This window comes from Oryx dammah, unplaced genomic scaffold, assembly GCF_014754425.2.
Source record: "Oryx dammah isolate SB20612 unplaced genomic scaffold, SCBI_Odam_1.1 HiC_scaffold_8, whole genome shotgun sequence".
NCBI classification, from domain to species: Eukaryota; Metazoa; Chordata; class Mammalia; order Artiodactyla; family Bovidae; genus Oryx; species Oryx dammah.
The window spans coordinates 49,737,209-49,752,555 of record NW_024070192.1 but is presented as its reverse complement, the minus strand read 5'-3'; the positions used below and the strand labels follow the sequence as shown (position 1 = coordinate 49,752,555).

Genomic DNA, 15,347 nt, shown 5'->3' with positions numbered 1-15,347 from the left:
AATAATTCAGCTTTCGGAAATTTTTTTTCCTGCGGAAACATCCAAATGGAGGAAAAGGCTACGTTGCTTTTGTTGCTGTTGTTGAGTCACTAAGTCATGTCCAACTCTTCTGTGACACCATGGCCTGTAGCCCACCAGGCTCCTCTGTCCACGGGATTTCCTGGGCAAGAATACTGAAGTGGGTTGCCATTTCCTTCTCCAGGGGATCTTTCCAGACCAGGGATCAAACCCACGTCTCCTGCATTGGCAGGCAGATACATTACCACTGAGGTACCAGGGAAGCCCTTATGTTGCTTTTACTTTAGTCTTCACTTACAGTATTAAAATACAGTACACACGTGTCTAACACACATTTCCCCTTCTAATACTAGTATCCCAATTTTGTTCTGGAGTTCACAGCCTCCATTGCATGCAGTCTTTAGGAACGGAACTAAAAACCTGCTTGCTCCTGGCTTAGCTGTAGGCAAATGACCTGTGTCACTCTTTCATATATTTCCATCTTTAGATAGAAAGGCATAAAGCCAACTTTTGGAGCTGATTCACCCCAGAAACTAAAACCTTTCAATGAGTGTCCACTAGTTCCTATCACCTAGAGCCCCAGAGATCCCTGCTTCTGTCCACTGTGAAACCTGGTTTAGCCTTTAGTCTGATTCTGTGAGCTGCCTAACATCCTTCTAATGAACTTCCATGCTCTTTTCCCTCCTTATTGTAGATTGAGTCAGTGTGTTGTTTTCAAAGAATTGAAATACAAAACCAGCACCACAGAGTAGGCTGCAGGCAACTGCTTCTCAGAAAAATGTCAATTAGTTACGGAACCAATAAGGGGTAGAAGACATTGAGTCTCCTGTTCATATTCCAGGTAGTAACCAGTGGTGAGACAGGGCTGAATTTATCAATAAACAGTAATGGATAGTCTATAGTGAGCATACTAGCTTAGAATTATGGTAATAAAACTTCTCTGCAAACAGATCCAACTCCGGCCTACGGTTCCATGACTGAGAAATAACAAACAATTTGACATGACTGTCAAGGAGCTGAACTGTGTCCTTCCAAAAAAGATATGCTGAAATCCTAATACTCAGTACCTCAGAACATGATCTTACTCAGAAAGAGGGTCTTTACAGAGACAGTCAAGCTAAAATAAGTCATGAGGGCGGGCTCCAATCCAGTACCACTGGTGTTCTTACAGAAAGGGGAAATACGAACACAGACACAGACAAACTCACAGAGAAAAGATGGCAAACACATGAGGGAGAGAGTCATCTGACTAGGGGGATGCTTCTACAAGCCAGGGGATGCCACGAATTCCTGGTAAACATGAAGCTAGAAGAGGTAAGGGACTTCCTCTCAGAGCTGTCAGGAGACAGAAACAGCATGGCCCAGCCAGAGCCCTGATTTTGCACCTTGGGCCTCCAGACCTGTGAGACAAGAAACTTCTGTTAAGTCAACCAATTTCTGGTACTTTATTATGAAGTTCCAGAAAACAAACACAATGATATAAAGGAAACAATTCAAAGATTTAGGGAAATAGGGACCTTAGATTAAATCTATTATATGAATATGCATCCCACTTATCCACCCCAAGAAAAGTTGAGAAGACTAATTACGTAAACACCAAAACCTTTTTTTAATTGAAGTATAACTGATTTACAATATTGTGTTAGGTATTCAGCAAAGTGATTCGGTTATACATCTTTTTTTTTTTTTTTCCTTTCTTTCTCTTTGGATACACCATGTGGCATGTGGGGTCTTACTTCCCTGACCAGGAATCGAACCCAGGCCTCTTGCATTGGGAGCTTGGAGTCTTTGACACTGGACTACCAAAGAAGTCCCTATATACTCTTTTTATTCTTTTCCACTATTGGTTATTACAAGATACTGAATGCATTCACTGTGCTATACAGATATGCTTACTGTTTATCTATTTTATATATGGTACCCCAAAATCTTTTAAACACATTTTACTGACTTTTCTCTCTAAGCAAGAAATACTAAGGGAAGAGGCTGCCATGAAAATGGGTCTCCTGATCTCTGTGGGTGGGAAAATCCTGAGATGATGGAGATCAGATGAGAGCAGTTAATTACCCAAAGAAAATAGTTACTTCTGATATGGTTACTTCACTGACACCAGGGGAGAAGAAAAACTGGATCTCCAGAATGGTCTTTCAACAAAAAACAAGAAACAAAACAATCTTCCAAGTTTAAAGACTTGTTAACCATCTTCAAAGTGGTATGTGGCCATTTTCACATGCAGCTAAACACGAAGGAAAAGGAGATACCCACAACACTGAGTAACTACTGAACAACAGCTCTAAGATAAAAATTCTGGAGCTACAGAATACAGCCACAGTCCACTGATAAATAAGAGCTAAGGCCCATGGAGGTCAGGTTCTAAAGACTTTCAATCCAGTCTACCTGAGACCCAATGGAATCCCAAACCTATCCCACAGCTTTTGGTCCCCAAATAACCTCAGCAACTAACGCTTCCTCTCACGGTTCTCAGTAATTGGTCAGAAAAGTCTGTTACGGTAGAAAAGGCCAAGTGCAAGACTACCAACAGCACTCTCTTCCAAGATAGCAAGTTAAAAGCATTACCACATCTCTCAAAGAACCACAAAGATTTGTGTCACCTAAAACATGAGCAGAGGTGATGATCTGATATAGTCTCACTACTGCAAAAGTCTGACAGGTCTCAGAAAATGACAGGGGATTATAATCAAATATAATCGAATGATGATGCCAAATGTTGCCGCAGTTTTGATTTATCCTCTTTACTGAAACAAATAAACACAGCCTTGGTTATCTGGTATGCATCCAACTGCAGGGCTCTGATGAACAGCTACCTAGATCCCTCTTCCAATCAGACACCTACTTCTTCAGGTTTACTTCCCTGCCCCCTCAGGAATAATCCAAAGAACTTTTTTCTTGAACCAATAGAAAGTCAACCACCACAAAATATACCATCACTCCCAAATACTATTATAGTATCTAATTCCTGTTTCTCAGTCGTGTCCAACTCAGCGACCCCACCAGGCGCCTCTGTCCATGGAGTTACCCAGGCAACAATACTAGAATGGTTTTGCCATTTCCTTTTCCAGGATTCTTCCAGACCCAGGAATCAAACCCAAGTCTCTGCGTTTCCTGCATCACAGGTGGATTCCTTGCCTAGAGGGTGAAATTTGAGGAACAGAATTGCAATATAAGCACCGGGAAGCCCTAATTTCTACACCATCAGAATCAGGAAATTGACATTGATGGCATAGTACCACCTAATCTATAGATCTCACTCATTTTCATCAACTAGCCTAACAATATGCTTTATAATTAAAAATAAAATTCAGGATCCCTTGTTATATTTGCTTATCATGTATCTTTAGGCACTTCCAACTTGGAATCTCAGTGTTTCCTCAATGCTTTTTAGGAACACTTGGCCAGTCATTTCAAGAATGTCTCTCAGTTTGGGTTCGTTTCATGTTTCCTCATGTCTGTAACCAGATTATGCATTTTTGGCAGGAACATCACAGAAATATGATCATCTCCCTGCAGGCAGTATACAATTTCGATTTGTCCCATGAAAAGTGATGCTACTCTTGAATCACTCAATTAAGGTGGTGTCTGCCAGGTTTCTCCCTATAATCTTTTTCTTTTTGTAATTAATATGTTTCACAGGGAGATTATCTGAGACAACATAAATATCCTTTGGAGTGAACTGAATGGTGACCCCTCCCAACACCAATAAAAGATATGCCCACCCAGAAGCTGTGAATGTGACCTAATTTGGGAAAAGGATCTTTGCAAATGTAATTAGGTTAAACATCTTAAGAAGCGATCACCCTGGATTAGAGTGGATCCTAAATCCAAAGACAAGTGTCCTTTAGACAGAAGGGGAGAAGACACAGGCGATATAAAGACAGTGAGGACGGAACAAGCCAAGAAATGCCAGAACTGCTGCCAGCCACCAGAACCTAGAAGAGAGGATGGAACAGATTCGCCCTCAGAGCCTCCAAAATGGGATCAACCCTACTGACAGCTGGATTTCAGACTTCTGGCCTCCAGAACCATGAGAGAATACATTTACGTTGTTTTTAGAACATCCAATGTGTGCTAACCACCCCTCTAGGGAACTCATTATAGCAATTCTGTTCCTCAAAGTTTTACCTACTAATTTTAGTATTTATTGATGTTTCTTGGCTGAATCAACTATTATGGTGGTTACGAAATGAAATTTTCTAGTTCCATCATTCTTTCTACATTCACTCTTGTAAAGAAAAGCTTTACATCAGCTTTATTCGTAACAGGCAAAAGCTGTGGACAATCCAAATGCCTATCAATGGGTGAAGGAACAAACTGTGGTATATCTAGACAATGGAATACCACTCAGTAAGAAGGAAAAAAAGGAATGAACTACATGCAACAACAGGCGGCAGCACAGATTATCTAATACTGATGGACAGTAATGAATGATTAACAAAAAACAGAAAAAATCGGTACTTGATAAATATGGCAAATTCATTCAGCACGTGTGATGAGCAAGACGATAAAGGTCCTTGATACTAAAAACTGAAAAATATGAAACTAATGATACAAACTTAAATTCCATGTTTAATAAGTTTTCTTCAAATTTGGGGAAGATTCTGGTGGCTCAGATGGTACAGAATCTGCCCACAATACAGGAGACCCAGGCTCAGTCCCTGAGTCTGGAAGATGCCCTGGAGAAGGGCATGGCAGCCCACTCCAGCATTCTTGCCTGGAGAATGCCATGGTCAGAGGAGTCTGGCGGGCTACACTCTGTGGGGTTGAAAAGAGTGGGGCACAGCAGAGCCTGGCTTTCTCGTTTCCCTTTACCCCTTCTGACCCTCTTCTGCATTTGTCCATCTCTGTTTCTGTCTTTAAATTTAAGATAATGAAAACTATCTGCCAAACACAGAATCAACAATTTAGGTTAAAACCATAATTCATTCCTTTAGCCACATTCTTTTAAGTAAATGCTTTGATTTTCAGTTGAAAAATTAAAAAAATAAACCTTCCCATATTTCATCGTCCTTTACAAATACTGTGGCGAACTTCCTGTAATCACATCAGAGATCTCACTTCATTCATTTCAAGTGTATGCTGTTACCTTTCTAATGGTTCTCTTGATAACACAAGTCAATGAACTATGATTCAAAGGAATAAAAGCTGCATGTTGCTCACTAACTTCTCTGAACTATCAAAAGGAAAGGGCAATAAGAACATTATTTCGAATGAATAAGCCTAAAAAGAAGCACACATAAACTCTGAAACATTATTTCTTAGAACGCAAGCATAACACAGGAACAGTAAATCCACACATAGGAATATATATCAATTAGGCATATACTGTAACTTAAGATCAAGAAGTAATAATAATATGAAAAAAAAATTTTAAGAATATGTTGGGACTTCCCTGGTAGTCCAATGGATAAGACTCCATGCTCCCAATGCTGGGGGCCTGGGTTCAATCCCTGATGGGGGAATTAAAACCCCACACACTGCAACTAGGCCTGTGCTGCAACTACTGAGTCTGTGTGCTCCAGAGGCCATGAGCCCCAACAAGACCCAGCACAGCCAAAATAAATAAATTTCAAAAAGAGGGTATGTTGGGAATTCCCTAGCAGTCCAGTGATTAAGACTCCAAGCTTCCCACTGCTGGGGGCCCAAGTTCAATCCCTGGTTGAGGAACTAAGACCCCACAAGCCACATGACATGGCCAAAAGAAAAAAAAAAGGATATATTCACATTCTCTCTCACTCTATGCTATTTTTATCAAGTCTCTCTGCTTCAAGACAAAAATAAGTCATATAAAAATTTTTAGATAATTCAAGTTTTCCTTTGTAAATTTGGCAAGAGGATATAAGCACTTGAACAATGCTAGAGAGGTCAAGCTTAATGGTAATTAAATAAATGAAGAAGGGCTTAGGGGACTTCCCAGGCGGTCCAGTGGTTAAGACTCCACCCTCTGCTGCAGGGGGTGTGGGATCCATCCCTGATTGGGAAACCAAAATGTTGCAGGTCAGAAGCGGCCAAAAAAAATAAGGGGGTGTGGTGTAGAAAGACAAAGAAAGCATTCTTTAAAAATATAAGAAAGCCCTCCATACCCGCTAGTATGGCTATTATTTTTTAAGAAAAGAAAAATATCAAATGGTGGCAAGAATGGGGAGATACCAGGACCTTTGGAGAACTGCTAGTGGCCATGTGAAACAGTGCACCTGCTGTGAAGACAGTTTGGTGATTCCTCAGGAAGTTAAACACAGAATTACCAAATGACCCAGCCAGTCCACTTCTAGGTTTAGACCCCAAAGAACTGAAAACAGAGAATCTAACAGGCACTTCTACACTCAAGTCCTAGCAGCATTAAAAGATGGAAACAACCCAAATATCAATGGATGAATGGATAAAATGTGGTGTGCATATACAGTGGAATATCATTCAGCCTTAAAAAGGAAGAAAATTCTGACACATGCTACAATTTGGACAAACCTTAAAGACATCATGCTAAATGAAATAAAATTCAAAAGGGGCAAATGTTGTATGGTTCTGCTTATATGAGGTACCTAGAAGAGGTGAATAGCAACTGGAAGTAAAATGGAGGTTTACCAGGCCTGGAGAAGAGGATAATGGGAAATTACTGTTTAATGAGTACTGAATTTCTGTTTGGATAACGGATGAGTTCTGAAAATGTAGAGTGGTGATTGCTGCACAATCCTATGAATATACTTAATGCCACTGAATTATACACCTAAACCTGGCTAAAATGGTAAATCGTATGCATATATATTATAATTTTTAAAGGGGGAAATTTTTAATTAAAAAAAAGGTAAAATCGCCAATTTAACCACCACACCCACAGAAATTCAACCCAACTAGCAGCCACTTTGGGCAAGGAATTGCATGGTCAGCCCTAAAAGATTAACTATAAGATGTGTAAGGCAGTATCTCTGCTCCCAAAGACCCCAAGATTTAGCCAAGAAATAGACAAAACACAGCAGTTATCTCACAATGGTGCGAATCATCTTTACAGGGATTCCACAAGACCAAAACCATTTTCAAGTTTATTTGCCCTTTTCACTGTGTTGACATCTGTACTGATGGTTGAAAAGCAGTGGCTAGTAAAACTGCTGTTGCCTTAGCAGGAATCAAGGCAGTGGTACCAAAGTGAACTAGGAATCCTATATGCACTATATACCAGGGACTTCCCAGGCAATCCAGTGGTTGACTCTGCACTTCCAGCGCAAGGGATCGAATTTGATCTCTGATTGGGAAACTAAAGACCCCACATGCCTCAAAGTCAGAAAAACATAGCCACTCACTTCCAGTTTAAAAAAAGAAAAGGGAGAGCTGCCCTTGTGGCTCAGTTGGCAAAAAAAAAAAGGGAAACCAGTTTAACTTACGAATGTCCTTGATGATGCAATAAAAATTAATTTTACTAAACTTCCATCCACGAATACATGTCTTTTCAACATTCTGTAAAACAAGAGAGGAGGTGCATAAAAGGCTTCTGTTGCATAGTATGGCTGTGAAGAGGAAAAGCATTTGTGACTGAGTGACTTATGGAAAGAAGTAGCCACAATTTTCACAGACCATCATTTTTACTTGAAAGACTGATAAAAATGGCTTAGTAAGACCTGAGCAGGGAATTCCCTGAGGTCTAGTGGTTAGGATTCTGGCCTTTCTTTTTATATATATTTATTTATTTGGCTGTTCCAGCTCTTATTTAGTTATTCATTCTTCATAGCTCAGTTGGTAAAGAATCCGCCCTGGTTCAATTCCTGGGTCCAGAAGATCCACTGGTGAAGGGATAGGCTACCCACTCGAGTATTCTTGGGCTTCCCTTGTGGCTCAGCTGGTAAAGAATCTGCCTGCAATGCGAGAGACCTGGGTTCGATCCCTGGGTTGGGAAGATCCCCTGGAGAAGGGAAAGGCTACCCACTTCAGTATCCTGGCCTGGAGAATTCCATAGACTGTATTGTCCATGGGGTCGCAAAGAGTTGGACACGACTGAGCAACTTTCACGCTTTCACTCCAAGTCTTAGTAGAAGCACATGGGATTTCTACTCTTCAATATAGCACACGGAATCTTTTTTAGTCTCCAGAACATAGTTTTTGGCATGTGGAATCTAGTTCCCCAACCAGGGATCAAACCTGGGCCCCGTGCACTGGGAAGGCATTTAGCCACTGGACCACTAGGGAAGTCCCAGGTCTGTGACCTTTCACTGCTGTGTCCCTGGTCAGGACACTGAGATCCTGCAAGCCACAAGGCACAGCCAAAAAAAAAAAAAAGATTTGGGCATGTGGCATACATTTTTTTCAAAATGAAGTTTTTCAAGAAAAGCAGACAGTATTTGTTGCCAGTGATAAACTTCGAACTGCTGCTTAAAACCTCGTATTTATTTGGCTGCATTGGGTGTTAGTTGCAACACTCGGGATCTTTATTGCGTCACATGGGAGCTTTCCTCACGGGGCATGTCCTCTCTAGTTGTGGCATGCAGGCTCAGTACTTACAGGCCCGTGGACTTAGCTGCTCTGAACCAAGTGGGATCTTAGTTCCCCTACCAGGGATGGAACCTGAGTCCCCTGCATTGCAAGGCAGATTCATAACCATTGGACCAGCAGGGATGTCCCCAAACCTCATATTTTAGAATATATGTGTCCACTACCTTGTAGTGATGACAATAAACTTGATAACTTCCCAATCTTAAGACTTCTCTGATGAGATCAGTGATAGTAACAAATGTGGGTATTTTAATATTGTATAATGAAATGCATCAATACTTGGAAGATCTACATAAATTCAGTGAACCATTATTTTCCAAATGACTCATGTACCATACCACAAGAACACATGTGGGTAAAAGGCTGATTCAAAGTGCAAGAGAAACCAATGGCTCTTACTGTTAAAATAGAAAAGTTCATTGATGATGTTTCAGATTCCACTGACTAACCTTAAGAAACTACCACTTTGGGGAGGAATATCTGAATTATCTGAAAAGACAAACTATTCCTCCCTTTTCCTACTACATATATGTGTGAGACTGCCATATAAAGCAACTTGATAAATTTGATTTAATCGAAATTAAAATTTTCTCTTTAAAAAATAATGCTAAAATAATGAAAAGACAAGTTGCAGACTGGGAGAAAATGTTTCGAATTGTATATCTAAATAACATCTTGTATTCAGAATGTATTAAGATCTCTCAAAACTCAAAGAAACAAAAAATGGGCAAAAGATTAGAATATTTATTTCAATATTTATTTTAAGGGGAAAAGTGATTTTTCACTTTAAAATGTCAACACACAATAAGCTTATTTTTAATAGGTTAAATTTCATTAATTTCTCAGTTTTTTTTTTTTTTTAAGATTTACTTATTTGTTTTTTGGCTGCGGTGGGTCTCCGTTGCTGCATGTGGACTTTCTCTAGTTGCAGCAACAGGGGGCTATTCTTCATTGCAGTTCTTGGGTTTCTCATTGCAGAGGCTTCTCTTGCTGCAGAGCCCAGGCTCTAGGCATCCAGGCCGCAGTAGTTGCAACACAGAGACTCAGAGAGTTGCGGCATCCAGGCTTAGTTGTTCATGGCACGTAGGATCTTCCCAGACCAGGGGTGGAACTGGCGTCCCTTGCACTACAGTGCAGATTCTTAACCACTGGAACACCAGGGAAGCCCCTAAATTTCTCAGTTTTAACTTCTCATACAGCAAAATATGACAGATATAGCCCACATAAACAAAAGCTGCTTAGAACCTCGAATCATTTGAGTACAAAGGGTTCTGATAGCAAAAAGTTTGAGAACCACTACTATAGCCTGACACACAGGAAGACTGTGTTTGTCAAGACTTCCATATATGTATCCTACTCTTTTATCCTTCAAGTTTTGATGATGGAGTATAAGGTTAACTGTGGGAACAAAATAAGCTTTAACATTTGGTGTATAAATCTTGGTTCAAAAAGTACATGTATGTCAACAGACATACGCATTCACATTTAACAGCAGGATTTCTGCTTTATTAAAAAATGTTCAAATAACAGGGTTTATATTTTATCCTTTCAGTGAAAACACATGGCAAATTTATGTTGCTCCAAGTGTACTCCAAAATACACAGGGTTCTAAATGTTCTCTGTGTCTAATTTTCCTCTATCTTGTCTTGCTGTCCACTCCCACTTGCCCTACAAGCAATGAAATGACAAATTTCTGGAATATGCTGCTGGTGCTTTCAGCTGTGCTCTGCCTACACAAAAACAAAACAAATCCATAATAGGGGCCTCTGGGACTGGATCAAACAGCCTCCCACAGGCGGACTGGAGGTTCTATGAGTCAATCAAACAATTCTTGGCAGAAATCCAGGCAAACAGAAAACAGACTTTGAAAGAAGCTAGTCTACAACTCTATGACAATACCTTTTAAAAATGTTCTGTATTTGATTAACCGTTACACTCTTCTCTATGTCTCTGTCCCTTTGCTGAAAATAAAGCAACATTATGCTACCTTAAACAAGAGGACTTTCTTAAATAACAGAAGTGGTATTGTGTTTTCTCTAAAAAAAGATTCATGCCATTCATTCACAGCAATGCCTAAGCACCTACAACTCTGTATGATAACACAGGTTGGGAACAGAAACATCGGCTGCTTTAGAACACATTCAAAGCTTCGATGAAACTACAACTACATCAAATTTTTAGAAATTAGGGTCTCCAATTCCTTTTGGCACATCAGTAATTCCTTATCTCTTCCTACTTGGACGGGTATCTACAATTTACAAGCATTTTTACGTGAGAACTGATGAAAACTCTCTGACATCAATTAGCTAACCCCAGTACCAAAGGGTTAAAAAAAAAAAAAAAAAGTGCACTTTTGAAAAGCCCTAAACTGAATTTAACACATCCCGGTAACGGGGCCAGTTTAAGTGGCAAGAACCCATTCCATGCTTTTGTTTTTTATAAGCAGTACAAGCATAAAGATCCTAGAAACATTTCAGGATCACCATACCGAATTCCTTCCCAAGACTAAGTCGCTGGATGATAACTTTTTAGCCTCTCTACTATAGCCAACAGCTTCCTCCAACTACCAGCCACCCGGGATCAATTTTGGAGGCCTGACACCGCCGGTAGGAGGCCATCGATAGGAACAAGTCCTTCAAGAGCAAAATTATGACAGATTTGAAGGAGACACTTTTTTTTTTTTTGACATCTCCCGCTTCCTTCGCGCGTCCTGGGTAGCAACACGTCTTCAGTGCATCTTTTGGCTAAAATCTGGCGCCAGGTTTCAAACACGCTTTCCGGCTGGCTGCCACCAGAGTGGCGTAGCGAAGGGAGGAGGGGACGGCTCCCCACCGATCCTGGCCGGGGCGCCGGGGGGTGGAAATAAAGCGAGGGATGTCTGAAAGGAGACCGCAACCCTCTCCTTCCGAAAAGCCACTTTCCTTTGACCGGAGCCCCCCATCCTGGAAAGCGCGCTGAGAGACCCTGGAATTTTCCCTCCCGTCGATGGACACACAGAGAGCGCCCTCGGTGGCCGGGGGTTGGGGGGCTCGCGGGGCCGGCGCAACAGAAAGCCCCAGACTGCCTGGAGAAGAGGATGGGGGGAAGCCGCAGCAAGCCGGGGAACTCACCCAGCTTCTTCCACATGGCGAGATGACAGGCGAGGAAGCCTTTGCGGATGGCTGCGCACACCTTCGCCGGCTCGGACGACGTGAAGCCCCTCTGCTTCTTGATGAAACCCCACAGGTGCTCGCGGGCGAACTGCGCAGCCTCCCGCCCGCCGTGCCCGTCGCACACGGCGAAGAAGGCCACCGAGGAGCGGCGGCGGCAGCAGCGGCCGGGAGCCGGCGAGGCCCCGGCGTCGGGCGGCGCGGCGCGAGCCTCCCGGGCGGCCCCCGCGGCGCCTCTCCCCGCCACTTCGCCGCCGGCCGGGGGCGGCGGTGACCGCGGCGGAGGCGGCGGCCGCGAGGGCGATCGCCGCGGCGAGGGCTCTTCCTCGGCCGCCGGCTCGGGCTCCACCACGATCTGAGTAACGTCCTCCATGTACTTCCTCCCGCCCTGGTCGGAGAAGACGCTCACTCCCAGCGAGTACAGCCCCGCCATGGCCGGCTGGCCGCGATCCCGCCGGTCCCGCGCGGCCCGCCGAGTCCCCGCGGCGGGAGGCACCCTCGGCGCTCGCCAGCCAACTATTGTTTATCTCCGACGAGGCCGAGCCAGGGGAGGGGGCGGTCCCGGAGGGCGGAGGTAGAGGGGGCGCGCGCGATGTCGGGACTTGTCCGCGAGAGCTGGGCCCGAAAGCCGGGGGCGGACGGAGCCCAGCCGCTGCGCCTGCGCACTAGGCCTCCCTCGCCTGCCCGCCCGCGCCCACCACACAAATCCGACGTTCTCGCCGGCTGACGTCACTCGGCTCTACGGAGCCGACCAATTCGGAGTCGGGCTGGCGCGCGCGCCCGCCCTCCGCCCCCAAGCTTCGCTCCTCCCGGCAACGGCCGCGCTCCTCTGTCCTGACCCGCGCGGGCGCTGGGGGCGCGCCCGACCCGCCCGGCTTTCGCTTCGCCACAGCTGGCGGGTTTCGCCGTCCGGCTTTTTCGGCGGGTGCTAAAACGCTTTATCTGCTAGTCTGCTGGCACCTTTTGGCCCAATCCCCGGGATCACGATGCATGCAGCCGCCCAGGGCGTGCCGCTGCTTGCCTTGCGGGGAAAGCCGTGTGGGCTCTGGCCTCCGGCGAGTCCGGAGAATCTGCCGGGAAGAGACCTTTCATTTCTTGAACTGAAATGGCGGGAAATCTCACTTCGGAAGGTGGTTTGCGAACAGGTTGGGGGGAAAAAAAGCATGCCACCGCTGAGCTGGATTTGGGTGGGATGGATCCGACCGGGAGTTGACAGCGCAAATCCAACCTGTGTTAAGAAAACTTGGGATATCCATCTGGTCGGCTACCCAGTCGCATTTCAACGTACGTCGGAGACTGAAAAGACTTATATTTTAACTTTTTTTTTTTTAACATCTTTTCACCTTTTGTTGAAAATAGTTTTTCCCACGAGCCCTGGGTACAAGCATATTACTCCTTTGGTGGGATCACTTGAAAATAGGTTACAAAAACTGCCCAGTGCTACAGGGCTCCAAACAGTTCGGTTACCTTCCCGCGTCTTCTCCCAGCAAGTTACAATCTATGAGCTAAAAACCTTTGCACGGATTTCAACAGCACTAAACCAAGCCTCGGAGTGGGCAGGTTGGTATATTGTCACCAGCAAACGTTCTCGGGAATCAATTTAAAGTTCACTTTGTCAGTTTTTGGACGCTTCACCACCATCAGCTCTCTGTGTTCTTTCCAGTAGAGCCTTTCGAGATTTTTCAAGTGGAATGATGCTAACACTGAGAATGGGGAAAATGTTCATTTTTCGACATGTGACACAGACATAAAATAGGAAAAATCCTACCAATAAAATATATATAAAAATCACTTGAAAATGTAGCAGATCTGACTAGATCAATTAAATTGAAAATGTACTTTGCATCAAAATGCACTAGGCCAGGTGGTTCCAGAGTGTAAAAGGACTCGGGAAAAAAAAATCCAAGCGTGTTCTGAAAGATGATGATAATCCTGTCATCAAAACCTGACAATTATAACACTGGAAGGAAATGATAACCTATATTTCATAACTATTAATAAATGAAAAAAACCGGTATCCTCCATAACACCACCTGAAAGAACAGATTGTGTAGCTCTGTATTACTCTTCTTAAACAGCTTACCCACCTTCCTTTCCATTCCAAGAGATAACAAAAAAGATAATCCCTCCTGTTCTACCATCCTTTTTACTCAGTCACAACTGGGTAGCCTCAGGGTCATCTATCATTACCCTGATTAACATCTCCATGCTACTCTCTATTTCTTTTCATCTGATTCAGCAACCTGCTCTTCACAAACCATCCTCAACCATTTCACCCCACCCTTTAGATTTCAACATCTGTTATCACCCATTTCCTCTATGCTTCACCTCTTCTCTAAATCTTCCCATCAACTTCCTGTTCTGACAGAAAGCTGGTGTGTGGTGTGTGTGTGGGGGGTGTGTGTGTGTGTGGTGTGTGTGTGTGTGTGTGTGTGGTAGCGTGCAGCTCTTTGCAACACAATGGACTGTAACCCAGCAGGCTCCTCTGTCCATGGGATTTTCCAGGCAAGAATACTGGAATGAGTTGCCATTTCCTACTCCAGGGGATCTGCCTGACCCAAAGTTGAACCTACATCACCTGCATTAACAGGCAATTCTTTACCACTAAGCCACCTGGGAAGACTGGTTTATTGCCTAGCAAAACTACCTCCCTTCAGTTCAGTTCAATTGCTCAGTCATGTCTGACTCTTTGTGACCCTATGGACTGCAGCATGTTAGGCTTCCCTGTCCATCACCAATTCCCCGAGCTTGCCCAAACTCATGTTCATTGAGTTGGTGGTGCCATCCTACCATCTCATCCTCAGCTGTCCCCTTCTCCTCCCACCTTCAATCTTTCCCTGCATCAAGGTCTTTTCCAACAAGTCAGTTCTTCGAATCAGGTGGCCAAAGTATTGGATCTTCAGCATCAGTCCCTCCAACGAATATTCAGGACTGATTTCCTTTAGGATGGACTGGTTGGATCTCCTTGCAGTCCAAGGGACTCTCAAGAGGCTTCTCCAATACCACAGTTCAAAAGCATCAATTCTCACAGTCCAACTCTCACATCCATACATGACTCCTGGAAAAACCATAGCTTTGACTATAGGACGTTTGTTGGTAAAGTAATGTCTCTGCTTTTTAATATGCTGTCTAGGTTGGTCATAGCTTTTTTTTCAAGGAGCAAGCATATTTTAATTTCGTGGCTGCAGTCACCATCTGCAGTGATTTGGGGGCCCAAAAAAATAAAGCCTGTCACTGTTTCCATTGTTTCCCCATCTATTTGCCATGAAGTGATGGGACCAGATGCCATGATCTTAGTTTTCTGAATGTTAAGTTTTAAGCCAACTTTTTCCACTCTCCTCTTTCACTTTCATCAAGAGGCTCTTCAGTTCCTCCTCACTTTCTGCCATAAGGGTGGTGTTATCTGCATATCTGAGGTTATTGATGCTTCTCCCGGCAACCTTGATTCCAGCTTGTGCTTCTTCCAGCCTGGCATTTAGCAGTATGTACTCTGCATATAAGTTAAATAAGCAGGGTGACAATATACAGCTTTGACATACTCCTTTTCCTATTTGGAACCAGTCTGCTGTTCCATGTCCAGTTCTAACTGTTGCTTCCTGACCTGCATATAGGTTTCTCAAGAGGCAGGTCAGGTGGTCTGGTATTCCCATCTCCTTAAGAATTTTCCACAGTTTGTTGTGATTCACA

At 43.7% G+C, this 15,347-nt stretch overlaps 1 protein-coding gene across 1 annotated transcript in view; it reads right to left on the bottom strand.

Annotated features, from left to right (window-relative positions):
- Positions 1-12,278, bottom strand: part of PPM1D (protein phosphatase, Mg2+/Mn2+ dependent 1D) — a 59,827-nt gene extending 47,549 nt beyond the window's left edge. The window contains exon 1 of the mRNA XM_040244153.1: positions 11,622-12,278. Within this exon, the coding sequence (XP_040100087.1) occupies positions 11,622-12,093 (472 nt within the window). The 5' untranslated portion in view covers positions 12,094-12,278. The remainder of the gene's footprint in view (positions 1-11,621) is intronic.
- Positions 12,279-15,347: the final 3,069 nt, after the last annotated feature.